The 19,196-nt window shown below is 39.2% G+C and overlaps 1 protein-coding gene across 50 annotated transcripts in view; it reads left to right on the top strand.

Moving 5' to 3' along the window:
- PHLDB2 (pleckstrin homology like domain family B member 2) overlaps positions 1 to 19,196 on the top strand; it is a 223,086-nt gene that overhangs the window by 200,313 nt on the left and 3,577 nt on the right. For 16 of the 50 annotated variants that reach the window (XM_070582749.1, XM_070582737.1, XM_070582729.1 and 13 more), the window contains 5 exons: positions 4,025 to 4,232; positions 12,919 to 13,009; positions 13,944 to 14,090; positions 15,910 to 16,129; positions 17,712 to 17,852. In XM_070582749.1, coding sequence (XP_070438850.1) covers positions 4,025 to 4,232; positions 12,919 to 13,009; positions 13,944 to 14,090; positions 15,910 to 16,129; positions 17,712 to 17,852 — 807 coding nt within the window. Of the gene's footprint in view, positions 1 to 608; positions 630 to 4,024; positions 4,233 to 12,918; positions 13,010 to 13,943; positions 14,091 to 15,909; positions 16,130 to 17,711; positions 17,853 to 19,196 lie in introns of all 50 variants that reach the window. The other 34 variants (XM_070582742.1, XM_008530437.2, XM_070582750.1 and 31 more) reach the window with 3 other exon arrangements.

The raw sequence follows: 19,196 nt of genomic DNA, 5'->3' as shown, positions 1-19,196 counted from the left end.
AGGCAGGGGAGGATGGAAGGATTTGGGAGGCTCCTACTTATTTATTCCATTTGAGCCTATTTTATAAGACATACTTCGTGGAGAGTAAAGAACAGTTTAAATGACTGACTTGAATAAATAAGACGCTTATTACTGTGGCTAGATGGTAGAGATGTAAGGTGTTAGCCGAATGGCTTGTTATAAAGTTTGATGAATGGTGCTTCAAATAATTGAATGGCATTTTACAAACCTTAGCTCTTAAAAACTATTTGTTACTGTCTGCTTGGAAAAAAGAGGTTTTTTAAGCTATAATCTTGTTTTTATTCTCCCTGTATTCTAACTGCATATAATTATTCAACTGTATGCATGTTTCATAGGCTTATTATTTTTTAACTTCTTGAGTTCTCTGTAAACTCAGATTGAATCTAAAAGTATGAACATCTGACCTTGTTAACCTGGTATTGTTACTCACACCATCAGTGATTGCATGTTGGAAGTGCTGTATGTTTTTCCTGTCCCCTTGTTATCCTTTTTGATCTTGTATCTTTTTCCCTTTCTCCATCATTCTCCTCCTTCACTCCTGACTTGTCTCGTACCTTCATCTTCCGGCCGTGGACTGTGATGGTTAGGAAGAATGAATTTCTCAGCAGGTGGGCTATGAAAGACTGAACTGTCAGAAATGCTGATTAATTTTATCCTCTGAAAGCCAGGTTATAATTTTAAGTCATCTCATTTTCTATATTAAGGCCTAGATAACCATTTTAAAGTATATAACACACATTTGGGAGATACTGGCAAGACTGCTTATCCCTCAGTGGGTAACTCATGAAGAACTTTCCAGGTCCAATTAGCCAGAATTTATAGAGACTGGCATTAAAAAGTAATCATAATAAATGGGCTTGCACATCCAATCTGTTGGGTCTCCCAGGCAGTGAAGAGAGTTGAGTTGGTTGGGGTTCCTAGTATGTGCTGTGCTTAGTGATGAGCCTCACATATTATCACTTTATAAACTACCCCTTCAAACAGCTGTTTGTGGCTAGATAGGAAGGATCTAGAGCTTTACAAGGCCCTTTTTACTTGCTCACCCAATGTTCTTCTTGCTGCTAATTTAAAAACGAAAACTAAGTAGTCTCTGAGGTTGGGAAAGTTTCATTTTTCCCAATCCGGGTGCTTGGCCCGCCCCACACAGTAGATGCATTCCATCTCCTTATTTAGCCACTAATTCAGTTGGAACTTATAGATGAGAAAATGAATCCATTCAGTGACTATTTTGTGACATCCATATGCTAAATAAGTGGGTATACTGTGGTGAACAGGACATACAGGTCCCCCTCCCTGGTCAAGCTTACACCTGTTTGGGTGCTCCTTCACTGCACCAGCACTTCTTCCTGGCCTGGGCCTCCTGCCAGGACACCCTCCTTCGCTACCCTGCTCTCCTTTGCTGTTTGCTCTATCAAAGTACCTTTACCTTTGGATGGCCAGACCAGAGCCTGAATACAACCCTTTGGAGGGTCACAGGGGAGAGCTGAATGCCCTTATTTGTAATTGCAGGAGTAACTTGGTTTTTTTTTTGAAATTATTCAGGAGAGAGGAGGCTAAGCCAGGTGACAGTTGAGTTCATTGTGATCGGTAAAATATTGCCAGTTGGGAGAAATGAGCAGCTCCATAAGGGAGAACATTTCCACTCACAATAGCTCCCCAGGAAACGAAGATCCTGCATTGGGAAATATATGCTCATTAGGAGCAGTCTTTTTCGTTTCAGTTGCCATGAAAATTTAAGGTGCTTATCCTACCACCTGAATGATGGAAGGTTCTCTCAGGCATAGAGCCAAACCTCAACAAATAGTGAGGTGATCTGGGGATTTACATTCACAATTCTTAGCCCAGTACACGTTGTCATGCAGCTGTTTCTCATGCCCGCAGCTGAAAAGTTTGAGTCATTTTAGTTTACTGTCTACCTCACCTGAAGATGGTAAGTTCATTTTCTTATTCTATGATACTTTTGAAAAAAAAAAAACTCCTGGAAGATCTGAGGAGCAGGGCATACAGTTGTTTTAAGAAGAAATACGCTTCACCCTCTTTTCTGCTTTACCGACAAAGTGTTAATTGCATTGTGGGGACTGACTTTTCTGAAGGGTGGGGGAGGTTGTGGTACATGTCATTGCCAAGGAGGCAGTTCTTATATGTTTTAAATTTCATGGCTGTTTTTTAGGGATTTGTTTTTCATACTAAAACAAGAAAGTGTCTTCCATGGAGTTGGTGCCAATGTGGAAGTTTTCTTTGCCAATAAGCCTTTTTTGAAAGCATAAGGAAAGATACATGTGTGACCTTTTCAAATAATCTCTGGTGTTCTTTTTTTTTTCGTCCCCCTCCTTTTCCTAATGAATAATTGGAAACAATTTAAAAGGAGCAATTAGTAATTCCAAAAGTTCGAGTATCAAAGGTAAATGTTTGAGTAATGAATTATTTTGCCTTCTTAAGAAAAAAAAGGCACAAGCTCTATGCTTATGAATGTGCTGGCTTCATGTCATGCTTTATGCATCGACCATTACAATGAATGATATTCTATCTAAAAGCTCACGATGTGCTGCTATGTTTCGCATCTTCTCTTAGCCAAGTGATACATAGTTTTGACATACGTGTGTGTGAGTGTTTATAATTTATAATTACAGCTTATATAAAGAAAACTTATCTTCCCAGAAATGCCTTAATCTAAACCAACATATTTTCACTTAGATATCCAAAACTGCTCCAAGTACTAATGGCATGCAAACTTCTCTTGGACTTAAAATCATTTTACATAAACTGTTGGTGTATGATGCTTTGTTAAAGCATCATGGATGTGGCTTCTGTTTTAAATGGGAATGTTTAATCCGCAGATGAGGAAGCTGTTTGCAATCATTGCCTTCTTTGCCCTCTGGCCTGCTTTTTGGCCATTTCATTATCAATTAAAAGCCTCATTTGAAAGGTCGGTAGAGCACAAGAGAAGAGGGGAAGTTCAAAGGAAAGAAAAGAGTTTCCAATCGTAAACTCTTAATAGATCTGGTAGTAAATTTACTCAGGAAGAAAGAGATTGTAAACTACAGTACCGGCTAGAGAAACGGCTTTTTAGTGACTTGAGAGACGTGTTTATCAGTGTGATCCTTGCTTCCTGAGTATATAGTAAATAGAGAATTGAAAGGAAGAATAGTTCAATTTGTGATGCCCCTGAATCAGCTCCCAGAGAGCAGCCATAGCAATAACACGGAGGAAAGCCAGTACCTAACCACGAGCTGACCAAGGACCAGGGTCAGGAAACACCTCTTATTAGTGACACTTTTGCTCCTGTTAATGCGAGTCCTACATTTTCATACAGTTGATATTACCAAGTAGCTGAAGGCTGACAGCCAAGGTGGAAAAAAGGAGAGCTATATATGTAGTAATTAAGAGTACAACCATTGGGAGGATTTTTGACCACGAATGTTTTAAATAAGTAATTGGCAGACAATGGAAATTGAAAAAAAGCATGAGAAAAATGTGCACTTTGGGTCTTAACCAGATTCGAAGTGTTGGTGACAGTATGAGTGAGATAAGGTTTCTCAAATCCTGCCCCTTGATGAGCCACTTGCTGTTTCATGACCACGGCAAGTACTCCTTACATTTGAATACCACTGAAGAAGTGACTGCCCTAAGACCCTGGGGTTGCTTATCTCTAGGAGTCATCTTGCTTCACTTGAACACAACTAGTTTGAGAGGGTTCAGAGCTTTTAAACGTGTTTCTGTTTTTTGTGTGTGTGTGCTGATGTATTATCAGGTGTGCTGAGATGTAGGAATGGCATCGCAAAGTGTCAAGTGATCCCCTGACAAAAAAGGTCACTCCCAAGACCACTTCTTTGAAACTCTCGCGTGCGCTGAGCATGATGCTGTTTCTTTGATCTTGGCTTCAAAACAAATTAAACCAAGGCCCAAGTTTCATACGCAGATGTTTTGGGTTGCTGGTTTGAGTCTGTTAAGATCTAAGACTGAAAAATGAGGCATACTAACAAATTTATGGTTCTTTTCTTAGGGTATAATCACCAACAGATGAGTGAAGGACAAAGGCAGAAATCGTCAGAATTTTACAACCGCACAGCGTCTGAATCAAATGTCTACTTGAACAGTTTCCACTACCCAGACCACAGCTACAAGGACCAGGCCTTTGATACTTTGAGCCTAGACAGCTCTGATAGCATGGAGACCAGCATCTCTGCTTGCTCACCTGATAATATCTCTAGGTAGGATTTATTTGTGGGGAAGGTTTCTGGTTTGGACAAGGTGGTTGGTTACTGCTTTCAAAAAGTAAAGCCAGCAATTTAGGGCAATGTATATGTACAAGTCCCAATTTTTGAGACTTAAAGAGTCTATAATGCAGAAGAGAGTTGGGTGTCATGGCGGACTTCGCAAGTAATTTCTTAGTATCCTATGTGACTTAGTCAGTCAGACACCCTATAATCCATTTTTCTCCTTTATTCTATTTCTTTTCATTTGAGTTCACATGTATACTGTGCTTCAAAATTGATTGACTCCAAAGTTCATTAGGACTGCTTTTGATTAAATCAAGAAATAATTTCCAACTATAGAGTAAGAACTTTGAATGATGTCTTGCCCTTATGTTTCGTTAGAAGGAAGGCTTTAGCTGTTCCACATATTAAAATTTTTGTAGGGATTTAACCATTCACATTTGTGTTCATCCTTTAAGGCAAGCATACGTAGTCTTATAGAATTATAGCTAAAGGCACGTCTACAATACCCATCTAATTATGGTCCTCTTCCTCTTCCAAAGCTTGGATGATGCCCAACCACTTTGTGAATAAAGTCAGACCCCAGACTCTGGCATTCTAGATCCAGCCCAGTTCCTTAGTCATTCTCTCCTCTTAATACGCCCCACAGAGCTTTTATTTAATTGAGAGGGTAATGAATTCTCTGATCTCTGTGCCTTTGACCATCCTGGTCCTAGTCCTGGAATCATGCAGTTTGTTCATTCATTCATGTAGAGGTTCCTTCACTCCACAAATACTTATAGAGTGCTTGACAGTCAACCATGGGCTGGAGTTGGCTCGTACTTACTGCAAAGTGCCAGCTCCTAACCCTGTGATCGGTGATGTCGTGTTGGTAGCTTGAAACTGGCCATGATGGGAGTATTTATGCCACATAGATCAACATTTGCTACCTATCAGAGTTTTTGTTCTCCTCCAGAGAGCTGGTTTAGCAGCACATCGCTGTCTACAGTCGATTCATCCTTTCCTTTTTCTATTCACTCAACCTATGCTTACTGAGCACTGAAGTGTCTGGCATTGCAAAACATCTTTACCATCTCCCGTCTCCCCAACATCTGAGTCTGGAGAAATTCTCCTCATCCTTCAAACTCAAACTTAAGTTGGAAACTCATGAAAATTTCTCCCTTTAGGGCATTTTTCTTCTGTTTCCATGTCACTTAATACTTTTTTCTATTATATCACTGATCATATTGCAGCACAGAATTTCTTCTTCAGTAATTAGTTGGTGAATGTTTCTATGTTAAGGAGGATGTCTAATTATCTTTTGGTTTCTACACCCAGCAGAGATCTTGGCATATAGTAGGTACTCATTAAGTGCTGGCTGAATAAATACCTCAGGGTATAGTGAAATAGACATATTTTCAATTTTGATATTTTTCTGTATTTCATCTGTTTCAACTAGCTGAGAACCATTATGCTTTCAACCCAAGAAACATCCGATATTCAATAAATGTTAATTGAGCACTTGTGTGTCTCAAATGAAAATTCTAATTGGATAATTGCCATCAAACATACTTCCCTATATGGGAATGAAGCCACAGGCTGGGAGCAGGAAGACTTGTCCTTTTTGGGCTTGACCTGACAACTGCTGGTGCCGCTTGAAGCCGGTCACAGAAGTGTCTTGGTCCTGATTTGCTGTTCTGTCAAATGGAGGGAATATTTCTTGAACAAAAGTAGATGATGGATTTTAAAATATTTTGATGGAAAATTACCATCATGTAAACATAATTTCCTTCTTACAAAGTTTTGGCTAATTTGCCCTTCTCCACTAAAAAGAACAGAGTGACAGAGACAGAGGGAAAGCAGTATCAGTAAGGTATAATTAGCCTTGGGTTAGTTAGTGTTTCACAAAGGAAAAGAATACGAGAGACCCAAATATAACCAGACATTATAGCCAGGGAATTTTGGGGGTGGGGAGAAAGAAGAAAAGGATAGATGCTACATTCTGTGGTAAATAGAGTGTATTTTAGTCCTGGCATCAATGGGTGAAATATTAATATTACTAGATAGAGCCTATCAGAGAAGGAAAGAAATTCCTGAGGGAAAGCAATAAAGGAACCATGAGAATTGTATTGCTGCTTGTCACATGAGAATAACCTAAATTTAGGAGGGAATTATGGTGATAATAAAGATGATTTTTTTTTGCTGCCATTATTATTTGATGTTAGAAGGGTTAGTATTTCACTTTATTCAATATTAGAAGATGAAATATCTCGCTTTTTAAAAACGTAATATGACTATTTGGGGGAAGACGGTTGAGTGTGTGGAACGCTTGGGCGTCACACCACCTCGCACACTGAGGGTTCTCTGCTGCTACCCACCGCTCTGAGGGGTGGTCAGAGCAGTGCCGGCGGGTGCTGGGAGCTGGTGTTCTCAGGACAGAAAGCCGAGAACTTTGAATAATTATTCATAAATGCCAGTAAACTGACCAAGTGAATGTGGTCCTTTCCAGTAACAGGACACAAAGATAAGTCAGCAACTCAGTGACTATTATGTAATGATGATCGGAAGAATAAAAGATGATGTTAAATGGGCATACAAGGCAGCCGTTTGGTTTCACAGTGTAGTGATCTCACAGGGACTGCCCATGTTTCTTTGGTGCTCTGTACTTAGTTGTTTTGAAAACATCCAACTACTCTCCCCTCTTCCCCAAGAGTTGTGAACATTTTATACCAGTATTCCTTTGACCGCTTGACTGTTTTTTTTTTTTCTATTTTTGAGCCATCTTTAATAAATAAATACCCTCTAAGGGTTTCCTATCTTGGTCTTTTTCTTCCTCCATTTTCTGCTCCCTGCTTCTTCTTCCCCTCCAAAAATTAAAAGTAAATATGCGTCCCTCCAAATTATCACTCCCCAAACTCCATCTCTCATGTCTAATGGTGGTACACAGCAGCAGTCCAGCAGTGAGCAGAAGAAATTACCTAAAAAGGGACCACTTTATGTTTACCAAGCATTTCAGATCTGAACACTTAAGCACAGTGACCCCAAAAACTTCATTTATTTTCATTTGCTCACCTAGTCACTTTTTCCTTTTTTCTTTTGTTTTTTTGTGAGGAAGATTGGCCCTGAGCTAACATCTCTGCCAATCTTCCTCTATTTTGTATGTGGGATGCCGCCACAGCATGGCTCGATGAGCGGTGTGTAGGTCCACGCCCAGGATCTGAACTGGCGAACCCTGGGCTGCCAAAACGGGGCACCTGAACTTAATCATTATGCCTCCAGGCCAGCCCTACACTTTTTCTTTTTCTTTTTTTTTTAAAGATTGGCACCTGGGCTAACAACTGTTGCCAATCTTTTTTTTTTTTTTTTCCTGCTTTATCTCCCCAAACCCCCACCCTGTACATAGTTGTATATCTTAGTTGCAGGTCCTTCTAGTTGTGGGATGTGGGACGCCGCCTCAACGTGGCCTGATGAGCGGTGCCATGTCCGCGCCCAGGATCCAAACCCTGGGCCGCCACAGCGGAGCGCGTGAACTTAACCACTTGGCCACGGAGCGGGCCCCTACACTTTTTCATAGAATGATTTCCAAAGGTAGAAAATGAGACTAGTTCCACTGAATGTGCCATATTAAGAGGACATCATTATTGCAAGATGATCATTCCTGCAGTTAGTTATACATGGCCATGATCATTTTCCATAGTTACTTAATACAGATCTGATCCAGCGGTGCTAGCAATTGTAGGTAACCAATCGCCATGGTCAGAGTTACTGGTAGTATTTATTTCATTGTACTGTCAGATCCTCTGAATGTCAAAAAGTTGAAGCCAAAGTGGAAGATACCTGTAAAAGGTCTAGCATGGGTCTCTCCTTTTATAGGGAGAAAGAGAAAAACAAGCCTTTCTCTTCTGTGCCACCATCTACCTTAAAAAAATCCATGCTACCCTATAATAAGTTTGTACCCATTATTTTGATGGAAAATAATATGGAAAACATCAGGAAAGCAGATAATAAGGAACTAATTTTTGGAATGTTTATTAGGACAATACATCCTTAATGGGAACTTTTTGAATATAGAGAAATAAAAAGACTAAAAATTTTTTTCTTTTTAAGAGTTTTTAAAGATTATGTATTAAAGTACCCTGAAATTATGTGTATATTAAAGAGGTAATTCCATGCTGAAATTCTAGCAACATAAACTTAGTCTTGTGGTTTATTATGTCACAAAAAGTAGAATTTTGTAGAATTACAGAATTACTCAGAGTTGTGGGTACATTTGCCCTTCACTTTTTGTTGAGACATCATTTTTGTGTCTACCAGAAAGTTACTTGAGTCAGACAATGTTTCTGCTTTTTCAGCATCAAAACTCACACTGTTAGAAAATAGGCCTTGGGTCTTAGAAAAGAGCAACTGAAAGTCAATTCTGCATAAAATCTCTATTCTGCTAAAGTTACTGAACTGTCTTGTAGAAGGTAGTGTTCTGAATACCACCTACAAGGATACTTTATTATGACTATTGCTATTATTAATTTACTAAGCCCTCACTTTGTGCTCGTACTTTGAGAAAATGTCGAGGGAGTTGATTTCTCATGATAGCTTAACTACCAGCCATGTGTTTGCGGAGGGGGAACAAGACTGGGTGTGGAGTTGAGGACAATCCATGGTTGAACATAGTTTTAAAAGATTCTTTGACCAGAATTTCAGATGCTTCTAACCCTTTCATTTTAGGCAAAGGTTTGTATTTTGCTTTCTACCCTAGATGGTCAACACCCAGTGTATGCATTTTATTCTAGAGAGTTCTCTCAGAAGAGATATCGAAAGCTGGAGTGATTTCAGAGGGGCAGTCAACTGTCAAAGGGACCAGATATGTCAGACCAGGTGATAAATGATTGCAGAATATTAGAGAAGAGAGCGCTGGTTCTTCTAATACTCAAGGAACTACTGAATAGAGAAAGATTAGACATTTTATAAAGAGCAATATTTTGCTTAAGCTGAGAATATATTTGAGAAGATTAATTGAAAATAAATATTCTGAGACACTAGCTCTTCATTTAGTGGCAATTTTGGTGCACTGAAGGCAGTCTGGAAAAATTTATGTGTCTTTATAGAGAATTTTGCTTTGTTCCATGTTTTGTTTTTTGCATATTTCTTGTATGACAGTGTTCTTGTTTGCTGTTCTTTCTTCCTTTTTCTCTTTTTGCTTTTGCCTCTAAAGTGAATATTCTAAAAAGAAGTTCAAATTTTGCCGAAAGGTAATGTTATTCAGCACAGAAAACCTCAAATCTGCTATTTAGATTCCTTTAACTTCGATGGAAGTTTTGTTTTTCTTCATGATATGGTTTTTACCAAAGTTGGTCAGATACAAAAGCAATCTTCAGTTGATAAAATAGCAGAACATGACTAAGTAGGGAAAGTAGCAAAACTTGTCATCCTTGTAGCATTTATGGCCCAATGACTCAGTATCATCAGCAATCTTAGAGCAATCACATACAAGATCAGAATTTTGTGCCTGCCTTCCAAGAAGGTTGGGGTTGGAGCAATGGAAGGAAGCATTACTCCTCTAGTAATCTGGGTGGCCTTGAGAAAGCAATGATGAGTGTCTTGTGCTACAGGTAATGCATTGTAAAGCTTATCTGCAGTGACTTCAGACTCTCCCTTTGCATGGGGGGTGCTAGGCCAAAGGGCATTTTATTTGTTGACATTTTCACATGCGGTGATATTGACAAGCCTAGACTTCTGCCTGAATTCCCATTGCAGTTTGCATTTGTTTTTCACTGTAGGTGCAGTTCTGATAGGACAAGAAAGTATTAAATGGTGGCAACATAGTATCATAGAGCAGCAAAAATTTTGCTGAATAAAAGTGGTTTACACATCAAAGAAATATTAAAATTAACAATAGCAAAAGTGTGGCTATAGAGAACAAGTAGGTGTCTGTGGATAAAAATTAATTTTTTAAACAGAATAACGAAAGTAGCTTTTAAAGTATATAAAGTATAGTTTAAAAAATAGGTGACTTTCATACCTAAAAGTGATGATGATATGAAGTGGTAAATGTTAACACGTACTTTCTATCAAACGTTTTCAGAAAATTCAGTTCATTTGGAGGAAAAATTAAGACATTTATGGAAACACTGCCAAATGAGCAGATTGAGTGTAACTGGCATAAAATTAATTAGAAATATGATAAAATAAATAGAAAATACCCTGAAAAGTTCTTTAAAAATGAGCAGAAATATTTAAAGATGGATAAATGTGTGAAAACTTGCCCCCAGGATGTGCACAAATTACAAATATATGAAAAACCATGGACAGAAAATATTTGCTTCTCCCCAAGCTAGTTCCACCCAATTCATCTGGATAGGCTTCATGAGGCTTCAGGGTCAGACTTAGGCCAGTGAATGGAAGCTCTAGGAAGAAAGATTTGGATTCAGCGTAAATATCAGCATTCTAACAATGCTGTCCAAACAATGAAGGAATGGACACAGGGAGTTTCCTGTAACTAACAATGTTCCAGTGCAAGCTGGATGCAAAATGGAGATGTCGGAGCAAGGATAAGGGACAGATGGGGGTTATGCTGTTGGGGAGTGGTTTTTTTTTAAATTGTTGAGTTTTTAAGACTCGAGACTTAACAAAACTCAAATTATTTATTTTCAATTTAATTGGAGACATAAGACATATATATCTGATGTCACAGGATACGGTAGAATATACACAGTTTTGTGCTATTATATGGCCTGTGTGATTGTCTTAGGATTTCTCAGCTGAGCTGATGAAATCTGCCCCTTTTCTATCCATGAAGTCAGGTATTCTCAATAAAGAGGAATACAAATTCCTGCACAAAAATTAAAGAGTTTTTTTCTTTCATTCTTGCTGGTTGAAGAGAACAGACCTTACCCTTTTGTACCTCCCCCAGCAGCTTATGGAAATAATGAGAAGAAATTGCTATGTTCTTGTCTTTCTTGGGAGAAAACACCTGGCTGAAAACCGGCCGACCGGCCGAAGGTAACCACGCAAAGTACAGCCTATTGTTATTTTTTTTGGAGCAGCTTTAGGTTCACAGCAAAATTCAGAGGAAGGTACAGAGTTCTCATATACGTCTTGCCCCCACACATGCACAGCCTCTCCTATTATCAACATTCCCCACCAGAGTGGTACATTTGTTAGAGTTATTGAACCTACATTGACACAGCGTTATCCCCTAAACTCCATAGTTTACATTAGGGTTCACTCTTGATGGGGTATGGTCTATGGGTTTGGACAAGTGTATAGGGTCATGTATCCACCACTATAGTACACAGAGTATTTTCATTGTCCTAAAAATCCTCTGTGCTCCGCCTCTCCATCCCTTCTTCCCTCCCCACCTCCCACTTCAAACCACCCACAACCACTAATCTTTTTGCTGTCTCCATTGTTTTGCCTTTTCCAGAATGTCATATAATTGGAGTCATACAATATTTAGGCTTTTCAGATTGGCTTCTTTCACTTAGTAATATGCATTTAAGTTTCCTCTGTGTCTTTTCATGGCTTCATAGCCTATTTCTTTTCAGTGCTGAATAACATTCAGTTGTCTGGATGCACCACAGTTTATTCATTTACCTGCCGAAAGATATCTTAGTTGCTTCCAAGTTTTGGCAATTATTAATAAAGCTCCTACAAACATCTGTGTGCATGGCACTGATCTTAAGATAAATATGTCCTGTGTTACTGCAGTCATTTATCTCTTCCAAAGAATGCTTAGCCTTATGTTTGAAACATCCTAGGTTTGAGATCAACAATACAGTTTTGGGAATCTGTGCTAACCATTATCTTATTCATTTTTATATGAATTCACTTTTGTAGGAATATGTCTAACAAACATGAATCCCTACTGTGTGCCCATCTCTATGCTATGGAGGATACAGGCACAAAAGCTTCTTTGTCCCCAAGAGAGCATAGAAAAGATGACATGTATTTAAATCACTATTCAAGTATACATGCATAGGAAATAACAGTGGTTCTCCATGGCGGGAACATCAGAGTAAATAAGTTTTGATATAAACCATGGTCCCTTTTTTCCATAATAGTCAAATAAAATGTAGAAAAATAAAATGTTTTGTTTAGTGTTCAACTTATTCATGTTCTTCCGTTTCTCTTGTAGTTGTTCTAACTGTTATTACAGCTTTCACTCCCTTTGGTTTTTCCCTTCACTTGTCTTTCTCAGAATGCGTTTCCTTTGAAACTCTTGAATCCCTTCGTGCAGTTTCCTCACTGGTATGGTGCATATTGGTATGGTATGGTATTATTGACAGAACTGGCCACCACCTTTCTATTGCACCTATGAGAGAAGTCATTTTTTAATTGCCATCATCATTAAAAAAATAAAATGCCCACATGTATTAAGGCACAAGAAAAAAGCAGCTGGTGACACATATTCTCAAAACCAATAAAATGGCTTCAAACCTTAGGTGTCATCTACATAGATCTTTGGTGATAGTCTTGTTGGTCTGGCATCTCTGAATAATTAAACTAACAGGAAGTTCTCCCACAGGCTGTAATTTTTAGACTTTGGAGGAAGCATTTTGAGAACGCATTTTGTAAGATTTGGTTTTGGTTTATTTATTTATGAGTAAAGCACTTTACGTGTGTGTGTGTGTGTGTGTGTGTGTGTGTATTTGAAGAAACATCAATCTGAAACAATATTCTTGAAAGGCTTTTGTGTTTCCTTCAGTGCCAGCACTTCAAATATTGCCAGAATAGAAGAAATGGAGAGACTTTTGAAGCAGGCTCATGCAGAGAAGACACGGCTGCTTGAATCCAGGGTAGGCTTAATATCTTTATGCCAGAGGTCAGTGATGTGTCAGTTGAAGATGCCCTGTCCTTGACGTCAGGAAACTGTCCTCGGGCCTCAATAAGCAATGTGATCTTGGAGTAATCGCTCAACATTTCTGGGCCTCATTTTCTTATCTGAAAAGTAAGGATGTAGGAGAGATGTTTCTAAGGCTCTTTACTGCACTACGGTTTTTTGTAATTTAAAATATAGATAGTGTTGACATAGACTAAAACGAATGCTTTGCATTATATTTTCCCTTTGATGACTGCTTTGTTTGCCTGCCAAGGAACAAGGAGGAATGTCATGTCTCTATGCATGCTCCCTTCCTTGCCAGCTTGTGTTAACTGCACTATTGTAATATTAAAAGTCCCACATTATTGTGACTGTATGTCAAGCCGGAATCTGAACTTCCTTAGGAATCCCCCAAAATGCCTTTGCATCCTGCTGTAAGGGCACCTCCTTTCCTCTTGTAACTTCCCCGTGTGCTTCCTCTGTAACCTTCGGCCAGGAAGCCACGGAGCAACAACAGGAATTGGAAGGACCCATGGCCTTCAGTTAGTGGACGGCCATCGAAAGAAGGACTAAATGTCATATGACTGGTGCTGGGTGACAATTTGTGAGGCTTTTTATTAAAAATGAGAGAGTTGTGGTCATCAGTATGAAATGACTGGATCTAGTCACAAGCTGGATTTTCACTTAATATGCAATTGTTAATTAAATGTAGTGGCTGCGTTTCTGCCTAGGATGATTTTGAAAGCTACGTGGGTGGTGATTACAGGTGTTTTAGTCCAGGCTATATATTGTAACAGCCTAGGCTCTAAAACCAAGGATTAGCCAGTGAGAATTTTCTTTTTGATATTAGTTGGAATCATTTGAGTATCACCAATATGTCTTACAACTTGTTCTGCATAATGATAATTTAGGAACGGGAAATGGAAGCCAAAAAACGAGCCCTGGAAGAAGAAAAACGACGCCGAGAACTCCTGGAGAAACGATTGCAGGAAGAAACTAGCCAGAGGCAGAAGTTAATTGAAAAGGAAGTAAAAATAAGGGAGAAACAAAGAGCACAGGTTGGTGGTCGATCCGGATGGATTGGAGTGGGCTGCCCCCTGGTGGTCACTCTATAGAAGATGGTCACACTGTGTCTGTGGGTGTCTTCCCTGCTCTGTGCGCTAGCCCTTGACAGACATGGCTAAGAGAAAGATGTGCATTAGTAGGCCAAAAATGTATGTTTATTTCAAAATAAAGACATTCATTGGGGACCTACTAACCAATGACACTTTTCTCTAGTCATGCTTGGAACATTTTGATAGGAGAAGCACTTTTTCTTCTAGCCATGTTTGGAGTATATTGAAAAGGGGAGTGCTTTTTTGAGCAGCTTCAAAAGATGCAGCGGGATTCGCTACTGAAAACAAATACAACACGCAAACTAAAACCTTTGGTTGAGGAAGAGAAGAGGTCCTATTGAGCCATCTTTTGGAAGCAAACACTCCAGCCCAATTTCTTGGTGGTCATATTAGAGTTTTAAAATTTTTTTTCTAACCACTGTGTTGTCACACATGTCCCCTTTGCTACACCAGTTCACACACCTGTGCACAAGATTACTGAACTCAAGCAAAACTCGAGACAACCACCCATATTGTTTAATTACCTATCTTGGTCATCTTAAGAGTTTGAATCGCTGTTTTTATCACTAGAGCTGTTTGCATAATGTATGTTTTCTAAGGAACTAAAATAAAATTTCGTTTAAATACCATGTAATTTAAATTTCAAATCAGTTTTACCAAATAGAGTTAAAGGTAAAAGGTACTATTTCTCTTATTCTTGATAGTTGCTGGCAGTTTGATAGAATAGCAGTGAGAGACTGTCTTTGAGACTTTCTGTGCTTTGAGGTTTCAGTAAGTCTGTGACAACTACAAAGTACCACAGAATCAGGCAAAACACTGAAGGAAAAATACAAAGTAAAATATGTTCATTTTATTTCCTTATGCCAAACCCCTGCCAAATGTTGATTCATGGTGAAGGTCATCCAGGCTGTTTGGTATCTGAAGCCAAAACCAAAAGCACAATTCTATTTTAATCCTAAGTATAAGTTTTGCCTCCAAGTATATGATTAGGTCATTTTCCCCAGGGCAAAGGGGTAGGGTAATTTAACAGAATAAAATAAAACACCATTTTAGAGATGTTACCCATGGTGGTCTGCCCTCCCTAGATTAGATGAACCTCTACTCCAGCCATAGTAAGATAGAAGACGTCTGAACCTCCCTTCAGTGTCTGTCCTGGACAGTTCATTGGGTACAGCTTTGATTCCCCGTCTTACCTTATTTCAGCTTCGCTTTTGAAAACTTACACCTCTGCCTTCAGTTTTTATCAGAGAGTGTGTGCAAGCCGGTGGGAACAGCTTTGGGGATCTTGTGAGGGTTGGACTTACTAAGTAACGTTCAATCAATCACGTCAGGTCTGAGATTATTTAAGGAAAACTATTGTTAAGTTCTCTGGCAGAGGGAACTCCTGGAAACTTTGCAGTGGAGGAGTCCTCATCTGTAGGAAGCAGCCCAGATAAGTTCATGCCTCATTTCCCTGTGTTTTTAAGTGCAAGTGCCTCTTTCAAGTCAAGATAAATGACATTTTTCCATGTTTTCATCTGCCTGTTTCAAGGAATAGAATCTATTGGCCTGAGTTTATCTCCTTCTTCCTCCCTATTAGTAGCATTTGTCTGAAAATACTATCCACTTTTTAGACTCTAAATGCTACTGTTTATCTTGGGTGCTCATAATCACATGGGCATTTTAACACCTAGGCCTTCAGTTCATTTCTACTCCTAAACATCTGTGACCTAAAATGAAACACATAACTAGCTATAGATGAGATGGGTTTGCACTTTTCCAGGCTCGACCTCTGACACGCTATCTGCCTGTCCGGAAGGAAGACTTCGATTTGCGGAGCCACGTAGAGACTGCTGGCCACAATATTGATACTTGTTATCATGTATCGATCACAGAGAAGACCTGCCGAGGATTCCTCATCAAAATGGGTGGAAAAATCAAAACTTGGAAAAAACGTTGGTTTGTTTTTGATCGGAACAAGCGCACCTTCTCTTATTATGCAGGTGGGTGATAAAAAAATCTAAGTGGTGTATTCAAATTGGGAACCCTCTGTTATAGAGCAAGGCAGTGAAATTCAGTGTAAATAGGTAGATTGGGAAGTAATAGAATTAATGGCAATATTAGCTTTGTAGATGAATATTACTTTATATTCAGATTATAAAACCACATGATATGAATTTCCTCTCTAGAAATCATAAAAATTATGTTATTTAAAAATTATGTTAGTCTATTTAAAACTATGTTAATTAGTCTATTCTACTTCTGAAGTAAGCTCAAGTCCAAATAAATACTAAATGGAATTTATTTTTAGACCAAAATATTGTCTTTTAAACCACAAGGCCAGAAAAAAGGTTTCTATTTATTTATTTATAATGGGATATGTGCCCTAGTTAAGTCAAACACAATTAGGCAGGCTTGGCTGACGGTCATTCAACTATAGTTTATAGACTAGAATGGTTATTTAAGCACAGAGAGTAAAGCTCATTGGTGAACTAGTGAATAAGTATTTATTAAGTGACTGAAATATTTTTGGATTCTTTAAATGATGGATTATGAGAAACATACCCTACCAAATCTTATATAAATACAAGAATATTCGTATAAATGATGTACTTATTAAGAAGCCTCTTATTTACTCTTAGATCACATGTGAACTGTGTCCATTATCAGCACGAGGATAGCCCTGCCCTCTTTTCAACTGCTGAAGAAGCGTAGTATTATAGCAGAGGTTATGAAGAGACACTGCTTTGGGGTGACTGTGGGAGCATTTGTGAGCATTGTCAGGAATTGTCATAAAGTGTGTCAACGTAATAAATAAAAGTAACAGTCCAGTCATTGAATCTATAGTGGGAGGTCAGGATATGTTTATGAAGAGAGGTCTGAGGAACCAGGAAGCGTGTGGGAGAAAGGATCACTGGCCATGAAGTGGCAGAATTGAGGTGAGGAGAGGGTGGGGTGCATGGAAAGTGGGGCTCCAGTTACTGCAGTGGCCAGTGGCCTGAAGCGGATGGCCTAACCGCCTCAGGTCCCTGCTTGCCTCTCTAGGGCTTTTGACCATGGGTTTTATAAGAATCCAGAGACATTCTCTTCAGTTAGTACAACAGAAAAGATGCCTGTTTAATAAGAAATGGCAATTTAGTGTCTGCAAAATCCATAAACAAAATTTGCTGTGTGCTAGTCTCCAGAGACAACCTCACCCAGAATTTTCCAAAAATAAAATTTTAACATAACTTCAGACAAAAGAGCTTCCCTCCTCTTCTCTGCTCCTCTTCTCCAGGAGCCTTCTTTCTTTCTTTCATCTGCCTGCCGGGCGAGTGGTCCACTGCCCCTTCCTCCTGACCCAGTCAGAACCAACACCCCTTCTGACCATGTAAATGCTTTCTTCCAAATTCAACTTCTTGGTGATCGGTTTTCAATGTTTGTTTAAATACCAAAACCTTTCTGATATATGAACAATTACCCAGAACCCTAATACATAAAACAGACAAAGGTTATATTTAATTCATCTTTTTAATACTTACATATTATATAACTGACCGGTGAGACCTAGGTTGACAAACGCTGCCCATTCGGCTCTGTTTACAGCTATCATCAGCTTTGTCGCTCCCACCACCCCCCCCTCTTTCCCAAAACACCACCAAGTGCAGGAGTGGATCAGCCCACAGGCAGTCAGGCAGGACTGCAGTCCAGGCCCTCTTCAGCTTGTCTGTGAGGTAAAAGGCCATGGTATGTATGAAGGAGCTGTGGACGTCAGCGCTGAAAGCTGCTCTCAGGTCTCTATGTTGGTCACGACCCTGCCCTCTTTACTTGGCCTCTTACATATTAACTGGGGAACCTTAGAAGAGTCTCTAAAGAAAACTGAGGGGCAGAAAATATGTAAATTGATGGGATAAGGCTATTGAGACAGAATGAATAGTGTCATCTGGTCAGTTTACAATCACATTATTCATTCTCTTAGTTCACAATGTCCTTGTGAGGCCTATAGTTTTCATAGTTCTTGCTCATATATGAAGTATCCTACAAACAAAATTCATTCTCCCATTTTCTGCCTGCTGGAAACACTGACAAGATTTACTTTTATCTCTAGATTTTATTTAACATCTCTTTTCAGAAAACAAAGTATTATTGTAGTCCCATGAATATCACAGAATCCTTTCCAGCAATTTTTTTTTTTTTTTTTTTTTGAGGAAGAGCAGCCCTGAGCTAACATTTGCTGCCAGTCCTCCTTTTTTTGCTGAGGAAGACTGGCCCTGAGCTAACATCCATGTCCATCTTCCTCTACTTTATATGTGGGACGCCTGCCACAGCATGGCTTGATAAGTAGTGTGTAGGTCCACACCCAGGATCCAAATGGGTGAACCCGGGGCTGCTGAGGCAGAACCTGTGAACTTAAATACTGCACCCGGGCTGGTCCTACCAGCGAATTTTTGAGAGAGATACTGACCTTCTCGTTCACAGAAAGTGGTGAAAACCCACTGAACATGATATTAGTTAAAACAGTGTTTCCCAAGGAAGAGCAAAAACAAACACAAATATGGCCCACAGTCAAATAAGTTAGGGAAATGCTAGGTTCAGTGCAATTAAACAGGTTTATTTCCTGCTGAACTTCTCAGGGCCATTATTTTTCAGACTAGCTTTTTCTTGTTATGGAAAAAAAGAGACATTCACCTTGGAAAAAATTCAAAATACAAGTGTATAGAATGAAAGTAAGTCTCTTACCCATCACAAAAGTTCTGGCCTTCTCCAGCACTGTGAAGCCTGAAATATCCTTTCAGATTTTCTCTATTCATTTTTATGTATGTTTCAGTATGTCTCAGTATTCTTTCTTTTTTAGTACAGTCAGGACCAAATATTCGCTCTGTTCGTACCTTTCTTCACCTAACAATATTTCAGCGTTTTTCTCTAATGAGCACATACAGATCTCCCTCAGTCTTTGCAGTGGCTGTGTGGGGTCCATTGTATGGCTGGGGGAGGGTTGAATCAGTTCCCTGTTAAAACTCAAGCACATCTTTTGCAGCCTTGTGCTGTAACCAACACAAATCCACGTGCACGACATGCATGAATAGCTCT

Source organism: Equus przewalskii, chromosome 18 (genome assembly GCF_037783145.1).
Source record: "Equus przewalskii isolate Varuska chromosome 18, EquPr2, whole genome shotgun sequence".
Lineage (NCBI taxonomy): Eukaryota > Metazoa > Chordata > Mammalia > Perissodactyla > Equidae > Equus > Equus przewalskii.
This window is presented reverse-complemented; position numbering and strand designations above follow the sequence as displayed.